The sequence below is a fragment of the Bubalus bubalis genome, chromosome X (genome assembly GCF_019923935.1).
Source record: "Bubalus bubalis isolate 160015118507 breed Murrah chromosome X, NDDB_SH_1, whole genome shotgun sequence".
NCBI lineage: Eukaryota > Metazoa > Chordata > Mammalia > Artiodactyla > Bovidae > Bubalus > Bubalus bubalis.
In genome coordinates this window covers 51988524-52012270 of record NC_059181.1, presented here as the reverse complement: position 1 = coordinate 52012270, position 23747 = coordinate 51988524, and the positions used below count along the sequence as shown (strand labels likewise).

At 43.0% G+C, this 23747-nt stretch overlaps 1 protein-coding gene across 3 annotated transcripts in view; it reads right to left on the bottom strand.

Moving 5' to 3' along the window:
- Nucleotides 1-23747, bottom strand: part of SMC1A (structural maintenance of chromosomes 1A) — a 46842-nt gene that overhangs the window by 18986 nt on the left and 4109 nt on the right. For all 3 annotated transcript variants that reach the window (XM_044937288.2, XM_025276371.3, XM_025276372.3), the window contains exons 2-19: nt 21541-21729; nt 21319-21431; nt 20019-20222; nt 19687-19925; nt 18868-19126; nt 18645-18785; nt 16651-16733; nt 16289-16496; nt 15150-15335; nt 14877-15056; nt 14631-14777; nt 14394-14531; nt 13297-13413; nt 13092-13198; nt 9972-10113; nt 6877-7022; nt 6632-6785; nt 5372-5482 (exon numbers count right to left, since the gene is read on the bottom strand). In XM_044937288.2, coding sequence (XP_044793223.1) covers nt 5372-5482; nt 6632-6785; nt 6877-7022; nt 9972-10113; nt 13092-13198; nt 13297-13413; nt 14394-14531; nt 14631-14777; nt 14877-15056; nt 15150-15335; nt 16289-16496; nt 16651-16733; nt 18645-18785; nt 18868-19126; nt 19687-19925; nt 20019-20222; nt 21319-21431; nt 21541-21729 — 2864 coding nt within the window. The remainder of the gene's footprint in view (nt 1-5371; nt 5483-6631; nt 6786-6876; nt 7023-9971; nt 10114-13091; nt 13199-13296; nt 13414-14393; nt 14532-14630; nt 14778-14876; nt 15057-15149; nt 15336-16288; nt 16497-16650; nt 16734-18644; nt 18786-18867; nt 19127-19686; nt 19926-20018; nt 20223-21318; nt 21432-21540; nt 21730-23747) is intronic.

Sequence of the window (23747 nt, the reverse complement as noted above, 5' to 3'; positions counted from 1 at the left end):
GATGGGAAGAACTGACTCATTGGCAAAGACCCTGATGCTGGGAAAGACTGAAGGCAGGAGGAGAAGGGGACGACAGAGGATGTGATGGTTGGATGGCATCACTGACTCAATGGACATGAGTTTGAGTAAACTCTGGAAGTTGGCAATGGACAGGGAGGCCTGGCAAGCTGCAGTCCATTGGGTCGTAAACAGTTGGACAAGACTGAGCAACTGAACTGAATTGAACTGAGAAAAAGAAGTCAGAGCTTTTCAGAGAAATGGCTAATTCCATATCTGGGGTGGAAAATGTAAAGGATGAGCCTGGATGGACACACCAGAAATCAAGGAAGATATCAAAGAGTACAAGAGTTGTGTCAAAATTATACAGAAGCCAATTTGAATGAGTCCCCATGGGCCAACGATGCCAACAACTTCATGCAACAAGAAGGATAATAATCATAAGAGTGCAACACGTCAAATGTTTAAATCTAAAAGTTCATAACAACATGAAAACAACTCAGTGGCCATATCTTGAGAATGCCAAAGAACCAACTCATTATAAACTGATAAAGAGAAAGAATCCAGCACATATATCCTGCCTTTCCTATACAAAATACCCCAGGGTAACCAAATATTTGATGAGAGAAAATCTCTTTACAGTGTTCTAGCTAATAAAGAAATGATAGAATAAGATGACCATTTTGCAACCCTCGACAAATTATATAATGGGTCTAGGCAATAATCATCATGGCTGCAAGCTACACAAAAAGAGCCACTGACCAGATGTTATAAACCTCTTGATGGAAGTAACGACCTCATTTGAAGCAGTCTTGACCAAATAAACCCCAAAACTTGAATCGAATCAAACCTCTAGATTTGAGCTGTCCAATATACTGGCCATAAGCCACACATCACTACTGAGCATGAAAAATGCAGCTAGTGAGTTTTAATTTTACTGAATGTTAGATAATTTAAATTTAAAAACTGATAATTCAGTTACTACGAAACTGCTAAGTATATTTGGAACAACTTGGGTATGTGGTTCTCCGTTGTCAATTGTAAATTTTAGGATATCTAAATACAGATCAAGTATTTTTGAAGAAAATTTAGAATGCAAATGGAGATATGCTAGAAGTGTAAAACAGATAATGAATTTTGAAAACTCAGTACAGAGAGCTGGTCAAATATCTCATCAATAAATTTTATAATGTTTACCACTGAAATGTTAATTCTTTTGGATATACTAGGTTAAACAAAATATAGTATTAAAATTAATTTCACTTTTTAAAAGTTACACATGTGATTCATACTCTATCTGTATTTAACAGCACTGATCAACATCTAACTACCCACTTACAGGAACTACAGCGTCTAGCAGAACTCATTTTTTTGCTTTGTTCTGGGGCAATATTTTAAAAACCACAGGACATAATCAACAGTATAGAACGTAGAAAATCCTTCAGGAAAAATAAGCAAATTTCTTCAACAACAATAAATATAGTAGAGAAAAATAAAAATAGGAGGAACTTTTAGATTAAATGAGACATCAACCAATCACTAAATCAATTATCTGTTTCTTTCATTTTATTTGACTCTCAATTCAAACAAGCAAAGAGTGTGTGTGTGTGTATAACAATATGGGAAATGTGAATACTGATCATAATATTAATATTAAGGAATTATATAATAATATATAACTCCAATGTTAAGCTATTGGGTTTTTGGTATGATAATTCTAAATATTTCAAAGAATTTTCTCTTACAGAGACACATTCTGAAATATTTACAATACAAATGAAATGACATGGTGTCCAGAATTTACTTTTAAATATCCTGGGGGTGGGGAGGCGGAGAGGACGGCGTGTGTGGGGTGCACATGAAACAAGTTTGGCCATGAGCTGATAACCGCTGAAACTGGTGATGGCCATGAGGCAGCGCTGTACTATTTGACTTATGCATGTGAAGTTTTCTGTCATAAAAATCTAAAAATAAGAACAGCGAAAATCAACGTGAAGTGGCTCCCAATGGCCAAGAATGGGATAATACGAGTATCAGAAAGAAAAATGACTCCAAATAGACTGAAAAATATCAAAATACATTTAAGCACTTAAATTCATAAAAAATATAAATTATAAATCTTACTGATTACCTTTAAAGGTTATAAGGGCAACCAACTCTAAAAGCTGAGAAATAAAGGCAAGGAATTAAGTATTTATTCTACCTTTTCTGTACTAACTATATTTCAAAGGAACTAAACAGTTGATGTGAGAAAGTTCTTTTTAGAAATCCAATTAATAAACATAGGAGGAATGAAAAAAATCAGAACATTACCATTTTGCAGCCCTTAATAGATATAGGCAATGATCATTTGTTAATGACTGCTAAAACCTGCTGGGAAAGGCTGATAGGGAACTTGATAAAATTCCCTTGGAAAATTGATGGGGCTAACAACACCTTAACCTGGTGATCATGATTGTTTTTCTTTTTTAACTTTACATTATGTAAATCTTGAAACATTCACAAAAATGCAGATAATGATAAAATGAACCCTCACGTACCTATTATCAGCTTCAATAATTATCAACTCATGGCCAATACACTGCCATCTACACCCAATTCCTTTCTATATTCAATTATTTTCAAGCAAATCTCAGACATTTCATCCATAAATAATTTCAGTATGTATTTATAAAACAGGGACTCTGAATCTCAGCACTAATATTTGGGGCCAGATGATTTGTTGTTGTGGGTAGTGTCCCCTGTGTACTGTAGGATGTTTAGCAGCATCCCTGGTGTCTATCCACTGGATACTGTAGTAACCTCTGTTCTAGTTCTGACAAGTGGGTGTGAAAAGAGTATCTCCAGACATTACCAAATGTCCCCTGGGGAGGCAAAATCTACCCCACCCATTGAGAACCACTGTTGTAAAACTAAGAATGTTTTTACCACAATACCATTATCACCTAGAAATATTAACAGCAATTCCTGAACATCCATCATAAACTATCTGGACAGTGTTCAAATCATCCCGATGATGCTACATAAAAATTTTTTTTACAGGTTTTTCAAAGCAGGTTCCAAATAACGTGCCCACATTACACTTGGTTGTATGTCTCTTAATTCTCATTTAATCTATAAATTCCCCTGCCTCTCTTTTCTTTGCAATGGATTCAAGGGAGGGCGACAAATTTTAACTGGTTGATTTGTTTCATAAGTCTATAAAAGTTCTCCCTTTCTGTTTATTTCTTTCTTCCCATTTATTTATGGAAGAGACCAGGTCTTTTGTCCTTTTGAGTTTTCCAGTCTGGATTTAGCTAACTGTATCCCTGTGCTTTATTTAACATGTTCCTCTGGCATCAGTGTTTCATATAATTGGTGGATATAAAATCTTAGTATTTCATAGGTAATGTTGTGTATTCATCAAATTTTATCACTACAAAGACAGAACTGATATTCAGTGTCTACTGATGTGATGCAAAAGGAAGTTTACAAGTACACAGCACCACCTATGATATATTCTTGCCAAAAATAAAAAATAAACCTGAATCCAATCAAACCATAGATTTACCAATCAGTTTATAGGAAACACAGGGATGGAAGAACATGATAAATAACACCATGGGACACAATCAGTCAAATTCAGAGTATAGAAAATTGTACAAGACCAATAACCCACTTTGTTTTTTTGGGCTCCAAAATCACTGCAGATGGTGATTGCAGCCATGAAATTAAAAGACGCTTACTCCTTGGAAGGAAAGTTATGACCAACCTAGACAGCATATTCAAAAGCAGAGACATTACTTTGTCCACAAAGGTCCGTCTAGTCAAGGCTATGGTTTTTCCGGTAGTCATGTATGGATGTGAGAGTTGGACTATAAAGAAAGCTGAGCGCCGAAGAATTGATGCTTTTGAACTGTGGTGTTGGAGAAGACTCTTAAGAGTCCCTTGGACTGCAAGGAGATCCAACCAGTCCATCCTAACGGAGATCAGTCCTGGGTGTTCATTGGTAGGACTGATGTTGAAGCTGAAACTCCAGTACTTTGGCCACCTGATGCAAAGAGCTGACTCATTGGAAAAGACCCTGATGCTGGGAAAGATTGAGGGCAGGAGAAGGGGATGACAGAGGATGAGATGGTTGGATGGCATTACCAACTCAATGGACATGGGTCTGGGTAGACTCCAGCAGTTGGTGATGGACAGGGAGGCCTGACGTGGTGTGGTTCATGGGGTCGCAAAGAGTCGGACACGACTGAGCGACTGAACTGAACTGAATGACCCACTTTCTATCATAAAGAGGAAGAAAAAAATAAAAAGGGATAAGAAAATGTTATAGACCATAAGAGACCAATTTTAACACATGGACCTCACTTGAATTCTGATTTAAAACAACAAACATTTTTTTTAAAGATACTTATGGGACATTCATGGAAATCTAAACATTTATTGACTATTAGGTGACATTGCAGAGTCAGTGCTAATTTTTTGGTATGATATTGTGGCTACATTAAAAAAAAAGAATCCTGCCAGAGATAAATACTGAGGTAACTATGAATGAAATACCTAGAATTTGATTTTAAATTTGCCAATTAGGAGGGGGAAGGGTATAAAAAACAGGACTGACCATATGCTGCTAATTATTAAAGCTGAATGACTGGTACCTGGGGTTCATTATATCATTCTCTCTACTTCCATATCTGTTTGAAAGTTTCCATAATAAAAAGCTTTTTTAAAATATCAAGTTCCCCTGGCTATAATGATAGCTTGGAAAGCATCAGAAACTATTCAGGGGGCTCCTGTAGTAGTCCATGTGAGAGGTGAAAGCAGCCTGCACTAGATTACAGTACAAACAGAGAAAAGTAGAATTCAGTAGACATTTGGAAGGTAGAATCGACAGGGCTTGCTAATTCATTCAATATGCAAAATGAGAGAGAGTCAAGGACACTGAAGAGGCAGATTTGGGGAGGAAGGCTGGGGTTTGAGGTACCTGTGGGACCTAGCATAGAGATAGCAGCTGAAGTCCTGGGAGAGGAAATATGAAGGATGAGAACCCCACATAAGGAAAGGATGCCTGGGACAGAGCCCTGAGGAACCCCCAAAGTTTATCTGTTCACTGTACAGGAGCTTGTTCTCCATGTATCTAGGCTGAGATGTGTACACAGGTGGAAGGGGAAGACTGGTAACAGGCAGCGACGGGGGCAGCTGGGAGTTGGGGGTAGAAGATGTGCCTGTGTCTGTGTGTGCATATGAGGGGAGAACCTAGATCACAACTCCACCCCCTTGCCAGTTTGCCCTTCTTTCCAGACATGGTCTGTCTCCACAGGGCCCCCAGATGGGCTGACCCTCTCTCTGGACAGCTGGGAAGATGACCCCACCCCCCGAGGCTGAACCTCACCTTCAGATCTTCACACAGGTCACCGTAGTCAATCTCAATGAGGGCCTCTCGTGCATAGATATTGGAAGTCCGTTGGGAGCCACTCACTGAATCCTCCCCTTGGGAGCTACCCTGCAATAGTGAGAGGGAGAGTCAAATGCAGCTGACTGGCCATAAGAGTACTCCTCTAGAGGGGGGCTTCTTGGCAGCCTTTGATGCCTTTGAGAAGCACCTTGATAGAAAGCACTTGTGGTAGAAGGAAGAGCAGCTTTGATGGCAGAAAGCCCTGAGTTCAAAATTGGGCTCTACCACTGACTAATGGTGTGACCCTGGGCAAGACATGCTGTTGCTCAAATCCTCATTGAAACACACAAACCCTCATCTGTAACATGGGACCATGCCTGCATGGCAAGGCTGTGCTTAGGATTAGAAGTAGTTATATCATGTGCTACCATGATGCCTGGCACACTGCCAGTGTTCAGAAGATTTTGCTGAATTAAATGGAAATGCTATTTGGGAAGAAAGGAGGGAGAAACACATGTGGGACTGAGATACATGTTCAGGTCAAAGACAAGATATCTGCAGACCTCCTCTCAGTTAACAGTCCTGCCCTCTTGCTATCAAGCCTCACTTCCAGTGGATAAAATGCCTTGGCTCTTCTATTGGCTTGTGTCTGTCCCTTTTCCATAACTATGCTTCATCACCTTTGCGTTGCTGCTGTCCCTTACCCAACCCTCTCCCGACCAGCCTCTCTCACTGTAGCTAAGTTACCATCCCTCAGGACCCTCAGCTTCCATCTTCCTTTGCTCTTGGGATGAGATGGTTAGATAGCATCACCAACTCAATAGACATGAATTTGAGCAAACTCTGGGAGACAGTGAAGGACAGTGAAGCCTGGCATGCTGCAGTCCATAGGGTTGCAAAGAGTTGGACATGACTGAGTGACTGAACAACAACTAATATCCATAATCTGCTGGAACTATCTTAGCTTAGGTCCCTGAGTTCATGAATGATTTCCTCTTCTCCTGGCTTACCTCCCACTCCACCTACTGACATACACCCTACCCCCAAAACTGCCCTCTCACATCAAGGCTATTACCTTTCACCTTACCTGTCTTCACAGCCTCACCCTGCCTCATCTCCTCTGCATCCCTCCTTTTGTCACTCACCACCCTCACCCACCATCCTTCTCTCTCTCACCTGCCCTCCCTGGCCACCTTAATCCTCCATCTCTGGTTATGTTGTTCACAGCCCACACCCACCACCAGCCATGATACTCACCTCTTCCTGACTGATATCATCCATGGTGCCCTTAGACAGTGGCAACTTGATGTCCTGCATCTTGCAGGCCTGTAGCAGGTTGTGGCGGTCACTGCGCTTCTGTTCAAGCTTGGTCTCAATGGCTGTCACTTCCTTCTGTAAATGGGTCATTTCCCTAAGAAGATTCAGGGAGATAGGTGAGATCCAAATCCAGCAAGCTGCCCATAATACATACTTCCCCCAAGCCCAGACCTGAACCCACTCACTTGTTGGCGCCCCCCAGTTTCTTACGAATCTCCTCCATCTCGTGGTTCTTGTCATTCACCTCTGACTTCTTGGCCAGGTGCTGGTTCTTCAGGTCTTGTAGCTGGGCCATGGTCTCATCTATGATCTTCATATGTCTTTGCTCCTCCTGGGCCCAGCAGGGGGAACAGGACAAGAAGTGAAGGCTTTCCCTCCATTCCCACTGGAATGGAATGGAATCTTCTCCCTCTGTGCCCACTCTTTCTACCAGGTAGTTTGTTGGAATCTATCTTCAATGAGCTCTGCTTTTACAAACCCCCATCACTCCTCTGGCTTCGTTTACCTTTTTCCAAATTATTTTGTTGACCTCCCCCCAACCCCAATATGCAAACTGCCTGCTGTAGAAATGTTCAAAGTATAAAAAAGTATGAAGTAGGATGAAAAAAAGAAATTACTTGAAATCCCACCAGGCAGAGGTAACCAATTAACATTTAGCCTGCTGCTAGGTCGCTTCAGTCGTGTCCGACTCTGTGCGACCCCATGGACTGCAGCCTACCAGGCTTCTCCGTCCATGGGATTCTCCAGGCAAGAACACTGGAGTGGGTTGCCATTTCCTTCTCCAATGCATGAAAGTGGAAAGTGAAAGTGAAGTCGCTCAGTCGTGTCCGACTCTTAGCGACCCCATGGACTGCGGCCTACCAGGCTCCTCCATCCATGGGATTTTCCAGGCAACAGTACTGGAGTGGGGTGCCATCGCCTTCTCCGAACATTTAGCCTATCACCTCCCAATATTACTTACGGACAAGTCTATATAGTTTAGACTAAATTATAATTAAAAGTCTATATTCTGACTTAATGTTAAGCATCTTTTCCACATCAACATTACTGTCACGACCAACAACAACATCAATGTTTTTAAAAAGCATAATACTGTATGTTTTCCATGAGTACACATATAAAAGGACTTCCCTTGTGGCTCAGCTGGTAAAGAATCTGCTGCATTGCAGGAGACCTGGGTTCAATCCCTGGGTTGGGAAGGTCGCTGGAGAAGGGAAAGGTTACCACTCCAGTACTCTGGCCTGGAGAATTCCATGGACTGTATAGTCCATGGGGTCGCAAATAGTCAGACATGACTGAGAGACTTTCACTTTAACTTTTCACACATATAAGAATGTAATTACATGACTGAGGGACTTTCACTTTTTACACATATAAGAATGTAATTAATGCCTATAAAGTCTGGAAGAATATGCTCTATATGGCACTGGCCCTAGGAAGAGTAAAAGGACTGGGATTGAGAGTGGTCAGTCAATGGGGATTATAATCTTACTTATTATGTTCTGATTTTTTTTCTAAGGAGAACATTTTCATTTTGATCTGAAAGTCACAGAAGGGGATATATCTGCAATGCACAAGAAATAATATGCATAGAGAGTACAAATGCTAATATGGCAAATAATGACTGATGAATCTTGGTGACAAGTAGATGGGACTTCTTAGTACTATTTTTGCAACTTTCTGCTAAATTTAAAATGATTTCAAAATAAAAAGCCAAAAAGAAATAGATGATTCTGGATCATCTACATATCTACCTACTCCTGCCCCAGGATTTTACTACCCTATCTCTATTTGCATTGCAGATTGCAGTGACACCAAAGAAGACTACTTCAGTCATCAGGGTTTAATAGAGGAAAAAAAACAACAACAACAAACAAAACCACACAACCAACAACAAACAAAGGCAGACATAAAAGTCAAATGATGTACTTAAGCCAAGTGAGAATCAAATCACCTGAGGTAGGGATGCTGCAAGGAACTAAAGTTTCACAGCAATTTAGGGAATTCCCTGGTGATCCAATGGTTGACTCTACATTCCCAGTGCAGGGGCCTGGGTTTGATTCCTGGCCAGGGAACTAGATCCCAAGTGCCACAACTAAAGATCCTGCATGCCCTAATGAAGAACTGCAGCCAAAGAAATTTTTTTAAAGATATTCCACAGGAATTTAAAGAGAAGGGGTGTGGGTAAATCAGTCGTCAAATAACTGGTGGAACAGGCACGCTTGACTCAAAGAAACTGAGCCATGGCAGTCAGCACAGGCACACTGTGAATACGAACTCAGTTTCAGCAAAACACCATCACCTGTTGCACTGAGTTAATGTGGTTAATTATAAAATTAATTTGGAAGTTTGTCCTGCCTTTTTGGTTAAGTGGTATGTTTGTACATATTTAACATTAAGGATATTTTAAGCCAACATAAATCTTTAAAAGAGGTCAGTATATTACTCAAATTTGAAACTATTAAACTACACAAATACTTACATGAATGTAGCATAATTTGCTTCAATCCTAATTCCCAGGAGACATGGGACAGTTTCCTATATGGAACTATAAATATTTGTCACTAATTATCAACCTGTGTGCACAAAGCTATGCCAGCACTTTGGATCTCCTCAGGTATTAGTGAGTTAGGAGAAATGTATTCTGAAGACTCTCAATGGATGCTGCCATATGACCTAAGAATGCCAGTCTTCTTGTGCAACATGCTAGTATCCTTTTTTTTTTTTTTTTTTTAAATCTTGGGTGATGTGATAAGAAACAAATTACATGTAATTATTAATTTGCATTCCTCTGAGTTCTACTAAGGCTCAATTGGAGAAGGCAATGGCACCCCACTCCAGTACTCTTGCCTGGAAAATCCCATGGGTGGCAGAGCCTGGTAGGCTGCAGTCCATGGGGTTGCTAAGAGTCGGACACGGCTGAGTGACTTCACTTTCACTTTTCACTTTCATGCATTGGAGAAGGAAATGGCAGCCCACTCCAGTACTATTGCCTGGAGAATCCCAGGGATGGGGGAGCCTGGTTGGCTTCCATCTATGGAATCGCACAGAGTTGGACACGACTGAAGCGACTTAGCAGCAGTAGCAGCAGCAAGGCTGAATTATGGATATGTGTTTATGGGTTATCTGAATCTCTCCTTGAACTGTTGATGCCACTCATTTTTCTCCCTATTTAGGTCTTGGTGTTTTTCTTATTTAGAGGAGGGCTTTATAAATTATGGATGTTATCTCTTCTAATTTTTTCTCCTAGTTTTTAGTTTTTCCTGTTCTCCTTTCTTACCTTCTTGAGCTTTTCTATCTCATTTTCATCTTTTTTCACTGTCTGCTCCCACATGTGCACTTTATCCTGGTCCTCCTTCAGTTGGTTCTTTTCAAAATCCAACTGGATACCCAAACGAGTCTTCTGATTCTCAAACTCCAAACTGTGGGGAAAAGGAGAACAGGGCACAGGGACTCAGTTACTGCTGAATATAAGTCACCACTGAACTCATCCACACAGATCCATATAAAACTGTCCCCTCAAGGTACAATACAAAGTTCCCTGGCCTAGCTTTGTAGATACGGCACAAGGCAGCAGAGGAGATTGGGCCAAACTCTATTAATTTTCCTTTAAACACTGGAGCCCTCCCCCAACAAGTTCCTAGAAGCAGATATAAAAAGGTCCACCTGAATCCACTAGCTATGTTAATTCCTATTTATTAAGCTTCTGTGTAGTTTACATACATTACCTCTAATCCTCTAACGAATAGCTCTACAAATAGGCATTATTATCCTAATTCTACAAAAAAGGAAACTTGTGCCAAGAGGTAAAAGACTTTGCCCAAGGCCATACAGCTAGCAAATGTGAGATCAGATCCCAGTCTATAAACACAAAAACCTGGGATTCTTCTCCTATGGCATCCTTACAATATAATGTGGTAGGATAAGAGGATTGGTATCCCAACTCTGCCATTTACTGGTAGTGAATCTCAGACAAGTTAATTATATCTCTTTACCTGTTTTTTCAACTGAAAAATGGAAATAACAATAGTACTTACCTCAGTTATTGGGAATTAATATGTATAAAGTTTTTAGAACCTTGCCTGGTACACAGTAAGTACTCGATAAATTTTAGTTAATATCACCATCTCCAGGCTGACTGACTGTATTCAGTTCATGGGCTTTGACTCTTTCTAACTGTCCCCAAACCCCTGCACATACCTCTGCCCCAAGATTCCAGAACTTCTACGAGGGCAGAGATTGGATAGTAAAAAAAAAAAAAAAAAAAAGGAGAAAACAGATTCCTGGTAGTTCCCTCCTCCCTAACTCTTTAGAAACTAAAAAGGTATGCAACTAGCATACACAGATATTAGCAGGACAGGCAGGGCTAACTTCCAACTGCCCCTCCACCCCCCAATATGGTGTGACAGATGTTGCCAGATGTCATGCTAGCAGCTTAAACCTATTAGTCACTATAATCCAAATAGAATGTAATTAACTCTATAATTTTGAGCTATGCAATTTTAAGTTCAATCTCTTAAGAATGACTCATAAAGCCTTCTGTGATCTGGCCCCTGCTGACCTCTCCAACACCCCCACCTTCCTCCTGACCCCATTTTTCCGCTCCAGACATTCAATACTTAGTTTACAGAACAAGGCATACCTCTGAGCATGCTGTTCTCACTGCTTGGAACTCCCTTCTGTGTACTGCCTGGCTGGCTAAATCCCTCTATAGGTCCCCAATTCATCACTCCTTGTTCTGTAAACCTTTCCTGAAGATTGCAAACAGGTTCTTCATTTCTATTATACTTTGTTGAGTTCCTCCCTTTTGGGTGCAGTTGAGTTAATCATACCCCAGAGTTCATGTAACTTTTATGATCACTGTCTGTATGAGACCTTTCCCTTGTCTCCTTGGGTTCAATCAGATTTCTACTATTATGTTCCCTACAGTGAGCAAATACAGCGAAATGATGTACATTATATACAGATAGGTAGATACATACATATGTATATAACCTTAAAATGCATATACTTGTAAAAATGTCGCTTTTAAATTTACACAAATGTACAGTGTTATAAATTTATCCTTGTTACTCTGTAAATCTAGTTCCTGTCTGAACAGAGTATTTCATAGTCTGTATAGTCATCACATTTAACTTGTATTTCCCTGCAGTGACAGCTGTCTACATTGCTATCAATGTCCCACTATCACAAAGTACGCCAAGATGAACAACTCTGAATCTGTCTCTTTGAGACCCGGTGGCCAAAACTCTTTGGGATACAGACCCAAGGAGTGGCTTTGCTAAGTCAAAGGGCTCTTGTAGACTTATTTTCACCAAATGCTGCTAAGTTGTTTTAATTTACATTTATCTGATTAGGAATGAGACTGGACATCAACTCACAGTTGTTAGCCATTCGAGTTTCTCTTTCCATGAAATGCTATATGTGACTACATCCTGTCTATTCTTCTACTGAGTCTCTAGGTTTTTTTTTTTCTTCTTGTTGATCTACAGTTCCTTGAACATTTTCCTCTGTACTTTCTATCTACATAAAGTACAGCATTATTCTGAAATTGCTAATCTACTTGTTTATCTCCTCCACTACCCCCAAAACTCCCTCAGGACAGGGAGTCTCTGATTCAATTCTATATCCCTTGAGCCTGGCTTGGGGGTAGGAGACCAATGAACTGTTACAATTTGGTTGATGGGCTGACTGAAGCCCAGGATTCAAGGGGTGACCTCCTTCAGAGAGACTGTCATGTTCATCTATCTTACCCTCATCTCCCCACTGTTTCTAATACCTAGCACAGGACAACTTGGCACAACGTTGGTTGAACAAATGAATAATTAAAGTGGGAAAGAAAAGAGAAACTTGCTTTGTTCTTACTATTCTTCCAACCTAGAACTTTGGCCCTCCTCTCACTCATCACCTATTAGGATAATGACAATAATAAAAGCTAGTATCTATTGGGAGTTCCCTGGGTGGTTCTAGTGGTTAGGCTTTCACTGCTGTGGCCTATTATCTACTGCTCTTAGGAGGTGCTAAGTATTATGCTAAATACTTTATAAAGATTAAGCCCAACCTCTGATCTAACCCTAACCTGACAATCTATGAGATAGGTATCATTATTATCCCATCTGACACATAAGGAAACTGGGGCTTAGAGAGGTCATTATCCAAGATAAATGAACTTTGGGGCTGGGATTTTAATCCAGGTAAACCATGTTTAAAGCTGGCACTCTTAATCCCTATACTGTGACACGTGCTTCCCTGATGTCCCTGTTCTTTAAAGGTGACTATGATAAATGTCCATCATTCTAAAAGCTGCTCCTTACCTTATGATGGTATTTGACTCCCCAGATGTCAGGCTAGGGGCTCAAGGATACCTCAATCTCCCCCTTCCACCCAGACTTCCACCTACCGCTTCTTGGCAATTTCATTCTGCCGCTTCACCTTCTCTTCCTCAAACTCCCGGATATTGCGCACACCAATCTCCCGACAAAACTCTTCAAATACTTCATCCTCTACCTAAGGAGAGAAGCAAGGGAGAGAAAAGGCCCTTTGGGTCAGAATGCTGCTTCCAATCCTAGTCCTGCCCGTGCTGGGCAGGTATATCCTCTACCAACCTGGTTCATCTTCTCCTTTAAGTCTTTCATTTCCCTCTCTCGGCTCTGGATGATCCTCTTGATATCATTGATTCGAGGCCCAAAGTTGGCTAGCTCACTCTCCAGCTTGGACTTTTCCTGTAAGAAACGGAATTGAGAGGACAAAAGAGACCAGGATCCTTAGAGAAAAAGAGCCACCTTGTGTGTACCAGTCCCATGGACAAAAAGGGCTAACTCTCCACACACTGAGAACCTGACTTAGCACTGCTCCACTCAAGGCTGCATCATCTCTCGAACCATCATATGGCTTCCTTCCCTGGCCTCCAGTCTGTCAGCTTCAATCCAAAAGGCTGGGCACACAATAAACATTGTTATTTACAGGTCTACACTTTCCTCATCTATAACCCCTGGGCCAGGTGTGTCCTGGAATTTAGACTTTTTGATTTTAGAAAAATGACATATATACTACATATTATATAACACCTCCAGAGTGGTCTGGGGAAACACCCATGATCAAACACATTAATATAGCTAGAAAAGTACCTCCACTCACAGGGACTGAAATATCTGTAGCTCACTTTCAAAACTCAGAAGAAACTCAAATATTTGCTGAATGAATTAATTAGGTTAATAGCACCTAACATTTACTGAACATTCACTTGGTACAAGCAATCAGTCTAAATACTTCACATGTATTAACTCATTCAATCTGTGCAAGAACCCCATAATTTTACAGATTATTTACAGATTAAGATGAAAAAATGGACACTGAGAGGTTTGTTTGTTTTTGTTTGGTGTTTGTTTCGTTCTGTTCTTTGAGTATCTGTAATACATGCATTTGAAAAAGACATTTCTGGAATATATTTTTCAAAAAACTCTTACAAACCAATATAAAAATGATCAAAAGATTTGAACATTGAGAGGTTTAGTAACTTGCCTAATATCATAGAGCCAAGTCCTAAACCCCTGACTGTCTAACCCTATGCCATCTACTCCTGGTTTCTAGGAACAGACTGGGAGGAGAGAGGGAAGAGGGACAACTTCCCCACCCCTAGAAAAGCCTAGACCAGGAATATGAGGATGGCCACTGGTGAACAGGGCTGAAAGTCAGGCCCCACCTGCAGATTAAGGGCCAGATGCCGTGTCTTGGTCTGTTCTAGGTCACTCTGTGAGTACTTGAGCCGCATCTGCAGTCCGTGGGCCTGAGACTGCACCTGACGTAGTTCTGCCTCTTTTCGCTTTGCCTTCATCTGCTCCTGAAGTGGACAAGAGGGAAAGGCTAGGTGGTAAGAAGGTGGCCGGCTGGCCTGGGCTTAGGACCCCCATTCCTAGGGACAGCCCTGCCTGTGGCTTACCTTCAGCTCTTCTGTCAACCGCTCCTTTTTCTCTTTCAACTTGTCTACTGCTTTCTCATCCCAGCGTCGGGCCTTGGCCTTCAGGTCACTGGCCCCGCCAGAGATCACCCCTGACTTCTGGAACAGGGTCCCATCCAGCGCCACTGTCTAAATACAGCAGGGAAAAGAGAGGAGGGGGGAGAAGCTGAACAAAGGAATCACCAATACTAAGCCTATCCAGTTACAATGTGGCAAGGGAATCCATACCTTGTGGCGCTGGTGGCCTCCAAAGGCAATGCGGCGGGCATCCTCCACATTGTCACAGACAAGGGCATTGCCACAAGCATACTGCAGGGCCTTTTTGATGTGAGGTGGCTCATAGCGAATCACATCAATCACCAGTTTTGCCCCCTTCAGCTCCCGGAGTTTCTCATCTGTAGGTTTTACCTGTGAGAAAAAGCTTAGTTAAGTGGCTGAACATGGAGGGCTAGGAGAAGCAGCCCTCTCATAATGCCCTGACCCCATCACCACCAGCCTCACCTCCAGGTAATCAAGAGGCAAGAAGGTCTCAGGCTCCCCCCGCTGCTCCTTGATATACTGAATGCAGTCCCGGCCTGTCTTCTCTGAGTCCACAATAATAGCATCCATGTTCTTGCCCAAAACCTTGGTTACTGCAATCTGATACTTCTTTTGTGTGGGCTGGCAGAGGTCAATGAGGCGGCCGTACTAAGGAAAGTCAGAAGAGTGAATGAAGCATGAAGTTTTTGAGAGCTGGCTCAGGTACCCTAATTCCCAGCTTAGAAGAGGGATGGCAGGTCAGAATCTCTATCAGGAGCACAGTCCCCAAACTATGGAAAAAAGGCCTACTCTGGCCCCAAAGCAACAACTTCAGGCAGTCATGTCTGAATCCAGAATCATCTTTCTAAACCTCACTTTTACCATTTCACAGACCACTGCCACCGCAGGCATTATGCAACTTAATTTGGTTCCACAAATAAAGAGCACAATAAATGCAACGTGCTTGAATCATCCCACATTACATTTATTGTGCACTTTATTTCTATTATTATTACATCAGCTTCACCTCAGATCATTAGGCATTAGATCCTGGAGGTTGGGGACCCTTGATCTACGGAAATGATCAAGAAATACTTGTAGAACCCAATTAAGTTGAACCCAGGGATGGAATTACAGTAATAGAGGGATAAGATTCAGGGAATCTGGAAACTCAGGATTTCGTTCAAGAGGCCAAAAGAACCTAGTAAATGAGCTGACTGTTATATGCTTAAGGCGCTCACACTGAAGCCTGCACAGAGCTATTGATACATCCTGGGAACTAATTCCTGCCCTGCAGCCCCTTCCCTTTTCCAAAGGCCTCTTCACTTTCTCCACCTCCCATAAAGGAGTGGACACAAGCAAGACAAAACTTTCAGAAACATACAACTGGTGCAATGAAAAGAACACAAGGTTAAGAATCAGAACAAGTTGGGTTTGAATTGCAGTTCTTATACATAAGAGCTATGCTGTTTTGAGCAAGTCATTTAACCTCTGTGACCCTCAGTTTTCCCCAGTTGTAAAAATGGAATTAGCAATCTGTCCTCATGGGGCTGCTGGGAAAATTATCTGACAGTGAGTATGAAAGAAGGTGGTCAGGAAATGAGTTCCCTTTCCACTCTTACCACAGAACCAGGGTACAGGCGCTTGATGCTTTCCATAATTTCTGCCTTTCGCTGTTGGCGGCTGCTCTCCTGGCGGTCAATGCGGGCATCCCCCAGCTGCTCCATTACCTGGTTCAGCTCCTTATTAATCTCATCAATACGCCGCTTGGCCATCTCCACCTCCTCTGTCAGCTCCCCCTCTAGTTTCTTCTGTTCCTCTAGAGACTGCCTACAAAGTAAGGAAATACTGGGGTTACCCTGGCTGGCCAGAAAATATTCCTGGCCGAGAGGGACTATGAGGGTTCTTCCTGAGGAGGGGCAGGACAGGTAGGGTTCACAAGAACAGGCCTGGAGGTAAGAGGGAAAGTTACAAAGCCACATACTTGCTGGTTGTGATGTATTCCTCTAGTTTCTCAATCCGTTTCTGATTCTCTTCAATCTCCCGCAGCTTTTGCTTGATCTTGGCCTGGGAGAGAGACAAAAACACTACATCACCATAGGCTGAGCAAGTTAAGGCCAAGACCATGGAGTCCTGGCTCATCCCCCATATGCCTACTCATCCTAAGAGCCTAACAATCACAGACAATCTGTCACTAGTATAAGAGGCCTATTAAAAATCGGATATACAAACAGTGTTCAGTGTGCCTCTGCTAACCGATTGGGGCCACCATGGGCCCTATGAGACCCCCTCACAGGTGTTCTACCCAGCCTGGAACATCTTCCTCACCAATCAGGGAGGCTCAAACCAAGACAAAGTAAAGCTTTCTGGGCTTTTCTGCACTTCTGCTTTATCACCTATAAAATGCAGGTAACCTCCACTTCATAGAATACACACTAAGTGCTTAACATGTATTAGCCACTAATTCTATGTGTGTGTGCACTCAATTGCTCAGTCATGTCCTACTCTTTGCGGGCCCATGGACTCTAGTGTGCCAGGCTCCTCTGTCCATGGAATTTGCCAGGCAAGAATACTGGAGTGCGTTGCCATTTCCTACTCCAGAGGATCTTTCCAACCCAGGGATTGAACCCTTATCTCCTGAATTGGCAGGTGGATTCTTTACTACTAGCATACCTGGGAAGCCCCTAGCTATTAATTCATGTCTAATACCTTCTTTTAAACATTTGAAAGTGCTTAGCACAACACCCGGAGAAGGCAATGGCACCCCACTCCAGTACTCTTGCCTGGAAAATCCCATGGACGGAGAAGCCTGGTGGGCTGCAGTCCACAGGGTTGCTAAGAGTCGGACACGACTGAGCGACTTCACTTTCACTTTTCACTTTCATGCACTGGAGAAGGAAATGGCAACCCATTCCAGTGTTCTTGCCTGGAGAATCCCAGGGACGGGGGAGCCTGGTGGGCTGCCGTCTATGGGGTCGCACAGAGGCGGACACGACTGAAGTGACTTAGCAGCAGCAGCAGCACAATGCCTGGAACACTGTAGGCTCTTGAAATATTATAATAACTTTCCATCATTCCTATTATTTTACTATTATTGTTATTAGGAAGGCGGTAAGTGAAATATAATTGAAAGTGTGGGCTTCCAGGACTTCCCTGGTGGTCCAGTGGCTAGGACTCTATCCTTCTACTGCAGGGGGTGCAGATTCAACCCCTGGTCAGAGAACTAAAATTCCACATGCCACAAGGTGCAGCCAAAAAAAACCCAAAAAAGTGTGGGCTACACTGCCCAGGTTCATATCCCAGTTCCATCAGTTAATAACCGTAGGCAGGGACCTCCCTGGTAGTCTCATGGTTAAGAATTCACCTGCCAATGCAGGGGACAGAGGTCCGATCCCTGGTCCAGAAGATGCCACATGCTGCAGAGCAACTAAGCCCATGTTCCACAACTATTGAGCCAGCATTCTGGAGCCCAAGAGCCACAACTATTGAAGCCCGTGGGCCCTAGAGCCCGTGCGCCGCAAAAGAGAAGCCACTGCAATGAGAAGCCTGAGCACTGCAACTAGAGAAAGCCTGCAAGCAGCAACTAAGAACCAGGACAGCCAAAAACAAAACAGACAAATAAATAAATCTTTTAAAAGATGACTGCATATATGTAAAAAACAGTGCCTAGCACACAGTAAGAGCTTGCCTTTTGTTGTTTAGTCGCTGTGTCCAACTCTTTTGAGATCCCATGGACTGTAGCCCGCCAGGCTCCTCTGTCCATGGAATTTCCCAGGCAAGAATACTAGAATGGGTTGCCATTTCCTTTTCCAGGGGAATGTTCCCAGGGACCAAACCTGTGTCTCCTGCATTGGCAGGCAGATTCTTTACCACTGAGGGAAGCCCCATGCTAGATGTTAACTATGGTCATTACTGTTAAGACTATCGTTACTTCCTCTTCTCTGGACCATCACCCCTAATCTTGTAAGGCATGCCCACCTCTGTCTCTACTTTCTTCCGTTCTTCCAGATCCAGCCGGTCCTGGTCAGCCTTCTGGTCTCGATTGAACTTCTCCAGCTCCTGGGCCAGGGTAGCTGCTCTCTTGCTGGCTTCTTCTTTCAACCGGTGATATTTCTTCACCTGTGTCAGGGACAGGGATGACCAAATCAGTCCTGTCAGCCTCGCAATCTATTTGCCCATCCCCACACCCCTCAGAGCTTACCTGATTCTCCTCCAAGGTCAAATCTCTGCCCTGACTCTGACTTTCCTCTTCCATCCGTTCCTCAAACTCCTGCCGAGCTTTCTCCACTGACAGCATCTCCTTTTCCAGCTCATCCATGTCACCTTTACGCTTCTTATAATGCTTCTGAGCATTCTGTAGTGACTTTTTGGCTGCTTCCAACTTCTTGATTTTGTGGGAAGTATTTTCCTTGGCTTTGATGTACTGAGGCCGCTTCTGGTTCAGCTCTGAGTCCTTCTCCCTTTCACCAGAGGGGAGGGAGAACCAATTAGCTCAGTGGGAGAAGGGAAGGTTCCAAGGCATTTTAATCCAAAGGGGGATTAGGCGCTTCCCTTCCAAGCCTCAGGGAAGTGCCTAAAAGAACAGGACCGATGCCCAACAGATCCTGTGATGGCTTCAGCCTGGCATTCCAGCCACTCTAGAAGGTAAAGCTACCACCCCTGCCTCAACCCTAGCCAGGCCAGACCTCTCGGTAACAACTCTCAAAAGTACCCTGTGTTCATGTAACTGTTCCCCATCTGATCTAACCTTTTCAAATTTCTGTTCTTTGACCTTCAAGCTCCAGTTTTCCTCTTCTAGGAAGGGACTATCAGTCACAAGTGGCTTCCCATCACATCTTCTTGGCAAAGCCACCACCCTTTTCAAGTTCTCCTTTTCCAAGTTACCTATCTACATGGAGTCTGAGTACTTAAATACTCTATCTGTCTAACATGCAAGTCAAGAAATGTGCCTGATTCTAGCCAAAGCCAAGTCAAGGGGAAGATGCTTCCCACAAGTCGCAGGCTCAGTCCTGCCACTTACTTGATCTCCTTCTCAATCTGCTGTTGTTCCCGCATCATTTTGCCCAGCTCCTTCTTCTTCTCCTTCAGCTCATCCTCTACCTTGTCCATCCGCTTTTTGTCCTTCTCTATCTCCTTGTTCTTAGAGGCCAGTTCTTTGTTGAGCTTCTCAATTTCCACTTCGTTATGATAAAGTTTGAAAAGCTGCAACTGTACCTGAGCTCGCACCACCTCATCCTTCAGGCGCTGGTAGCGGTCAGCCTGTGCAAATAGAGGTGTGGAGGCAGGGGTGCATCAGTGAGGCACTGGCTTCATCCTGGCCTCTCAGATCCCAGAGGCAACCTGGCCACCTACCTCTTCTTTTTCCTGTTTGGCCTCCTTGCGTTCAGCTGCAATGTTTTTTTTGCGATGGTAATTAAACTGTGTGTCCTCTTCCGCTTTTACCATTTCCTTTTTTCGCTTGTCATATTCCTGGGCCAGCTCCCCAGAGCGACTGATCTCTTCAAAAAGAGCTGTCCTCTCTTTGGGGTTCTTCATGGCAATAGATTCCACAGCACCCTAGTAAAGGTCAAAACACTCTCCCCACTTAGACCCTACTCAGTTCAGTTCCCCTACCCACTCCATCATTCAGAAAATGTTCACTGATCCCTTCCCCACACTGGGTGCCGCATTTCACCACTGAGCTTTGAGGACATCCCCTGCCTTTTAATGTACATGGGGAACAGAAGAAATAGAAGCAGAGACAACACCATGTATTATGTGCAGTGACAGCAAGAGTACATAAAAAGAACTAAATGAAGCTTGAGGGTACATGACTGGTAGGAGTATCTATGTGGGAAGGTTTGCCAAAGGTGACAACTGTGTCTGGAAGATGGGGAAAAAACTAAACAAAAAAGTAAGAGAGACGAGGTTATTCCACATAAAGGAAAATTAGTATTGCAAAGTCTGCAGGCCAAAGAAAGCAGGCAAATTTGGGGAACTGTAAAAAGTTTAATTAGGCTGGAATGCAGGGCTAGAAGAATATTGGCAGATGAGGGCAGTGAGGTGAGCAAGAGCCAAAGCAGGGCTGTTTCATGAATGACAGGAGTTGAATTTCATGCTAAGGCAACAGTTCTCAAATTTTAGTGTGCATCATCATAACCTGCAGCTCTTGGAAAAACACAAACTGCTGGGCCTCACCCCACTGTCTCTGCCCCTATCTGTCTGGGGTAGGGCCTGAGAATGTGCAATTCTAACATGTCCCCAGTTGATGCCAATCTAGAGACTACAATTTGAGAACTGCCATCAGAAGGCAATGAGAAATCACTGAAATGTTTTAAGAGGAAGGAATATTTGTGCTTTCATAAGATGAATTTTAGGGGATGAACAGGAGGGGGTCAGACTGGAGTCAGGAAGTCCAGTGAGGAAGTTGCTACATTAGTTCAGAGAGAGATGAGGAAGCCAGAGATGGAGCAAGTCCAGTGGGGATAGGAAAAAAAGTAGATAGCCAACAACTGTTTAAAGCGCCCACCTGAAGAGAAGCCATCACAATGAGAAGCCTGCACACCACACAGGTACACACACAGTAGGTCCCGCTTGCCCAACAAGAGAAAAGCCCAAACAGCAACAAACACCCAACACAGTTAAAAAAAAAAAAAAAAAAAAAAAAGCCCACCTGAAAGACGAGGAAGTTACGAGCTTTGATAAGTATGCCCAACTTCTCTAATTCCTCACTGTACTCATGTAGCTGGACCACTTTGTTGTTGATCTTGTACTCGGAGGAACCTCCTACAAGACAATGCATGAGTTAGCCAAGGGTCAGGCCTCCCTCCTACCCCAACAAACTAGTCTAGCCATCCGTGGACCCAAGGAGAACCTTCTGGCCAGCCTCACCCACCAACAATGACACGGGCAAACGTGCGGTCCTCAGCACCCTCTTCAGAGTAGACCATGCTGACAAAGGCTCGGTTGGCTGCTGGTTTGCCCACAGGAGCTCCGTGGATCAGGTCCCTTAGGGTCTTTACCCGCAGGTTGCTGGTTTTCTCACCCAACACAAAGCTGATGGCATCCATGAGATTTGACTTACCTAAAGGAGGACATGACAAAGTAGAGGAGGGGAAATAAGGGGAGGGGAAAAGGAATAAAAGAAACACTGAGAACAGAAATGTCCTCTAATCACTCAGTGCTTAGACTGTCAGGAGGACAAAATACTGTTTTGCCCCTGTAAAGACTGGGCCTGACCAAAGCCCTGGATCAAAGGCTTAGAAAAATAGCTCCTTTGAAGTTACTACTTACAATAGCCAAAAACTAGAGCCCCCATTTAAGGAAATGATATATTCACAAAATAGATCATTCTACAGCTTTTTTTTTTTTTTTGGGCCTTACTGCAAGGCATGTAGGATTTAAGTTCCCCAACCAGGAATTGAACCCACAATCCCTGCATTGGAAGTGCAGGGTCCTAACCACTGGACTGCCAGGGAAGTCCTCTACAACCTCTGATGACATGGGAAGATGCCCACAAACAGGAGAAACAAGCATGATACAAAACTCAACATAGTTTGATCTCAACCAAGTTTAAAAACAAACAAACAAAAACACAGGGGATGAGGGAAGGAGGAAAATGCAGAGCTGTTGCTTGACAAGTATAGTCTTGCAAGATGAAAAGGTTCAGAAGACTGGTTGCACAAAAATGTGAATATATTTCAGTTCAGTTCAGTTCACTCAGTCGTATCCAACTCTTTGCAACCCCATGAATTGCAGCACACCAGGCCTCCCTGTCCATCACCATCTCCCGGAGTCCACTCAAATTCATGTCCATCGAGTCGGTGATGCCATCCAGCCATCTCATCCGCTGTCGTCCCCTTCTCCTCCTGCCCCCAATCCCTCCCAGCATCAGAGTCTTTTCCAATGAGTCAACTCTTCGCATGAGGTGGCCAAAGTATTGGAGTTTCAGCTTTAGAATCATTCCTTCCAAAGAACACCCAGGACTGATCTCCTTTAGAAAAGACTGGTTGGTAACATCGAAAAAAGATGTCCTTTTCATTATAGGGGATTGGAATGCAAAAGTAGGAAGTCAAGAAACACCTGGAGTAACAGGCAATTATCTTCTCATCTTCTCAAGAGGCAGGTCAGGTGGTCTGGTATTCCCATCTCTTTCAGAATTTTCCACAGTTTATTGTGATCCACACAGTCAAAGGCTTTGGCATAGTCAATAAAGCAGAAATAGATGTTTTTCTGGAACTCTCTTGCTTTTTCGATGATCCAGCGGATGTTGGCAATTTGATCTCTGGTTCCTCTGCCTTTTCTAAAACCAGCTTGAACATCTGGAAGTTCACGGTTCACGTACTACTGAAGCCTGGCTTGGAGAATTTTGAGCATTACTTTACTAGCATGTGAGATGAGTGCAATTGTGCGGTAGTTTGAGCACTCTTTGGCATTGCCTTTCTTTGGGATTGGAATGAAAACTGACCTTTCCAGTCCTGTGGCCACTGAGTTTTCCAAATTTGCTGGCATATTGAATGCAGCACTTTAACAGCATTATCTTTCAGGATTTGAACTAGCTCAACTGGAATTATTTAACACTAGTGAATTGTACACTCAGAAACAGTGAAGATGGTAAATTTTACGTTATGCGTATTTTAACATTTTTAAGAAGGCATGTCTTTATAGTGATACATGAAGTACACAGCATCACTATGAATTATCTTTCCAAAAATATTCAACTTGAATCTAAACAGACCTTTAGACCTACCCCCCAGTTTATAAGAAATACAGCATCTAGAGAAACATGGTACATGACAGCATGAGGAAACCTTAAGGCAAACACAGAATGTGGAATGTTCTACAAGACAACTAGTTTGGTCTTTTTAAAAAGTCAATGTCTTTTGGAGAGGACCATTCCAGAATATAAGGGATTACTGAGCTTCCCTGGTGGCAGAGTTGGTAAAGAATCTGCCTGCAATGCAGGAGACCTGGGTTTGATCCCTGGGTCGGGAAGATCCCTTGGAAAAGGGAATGGCAATCTACTCCAGTATTCTTGCCTGAAAAGTTTATGGACAGAGGAGCCTGGCAGGCTACAGTCCATGGGGTCACAAAGAGTTAGAC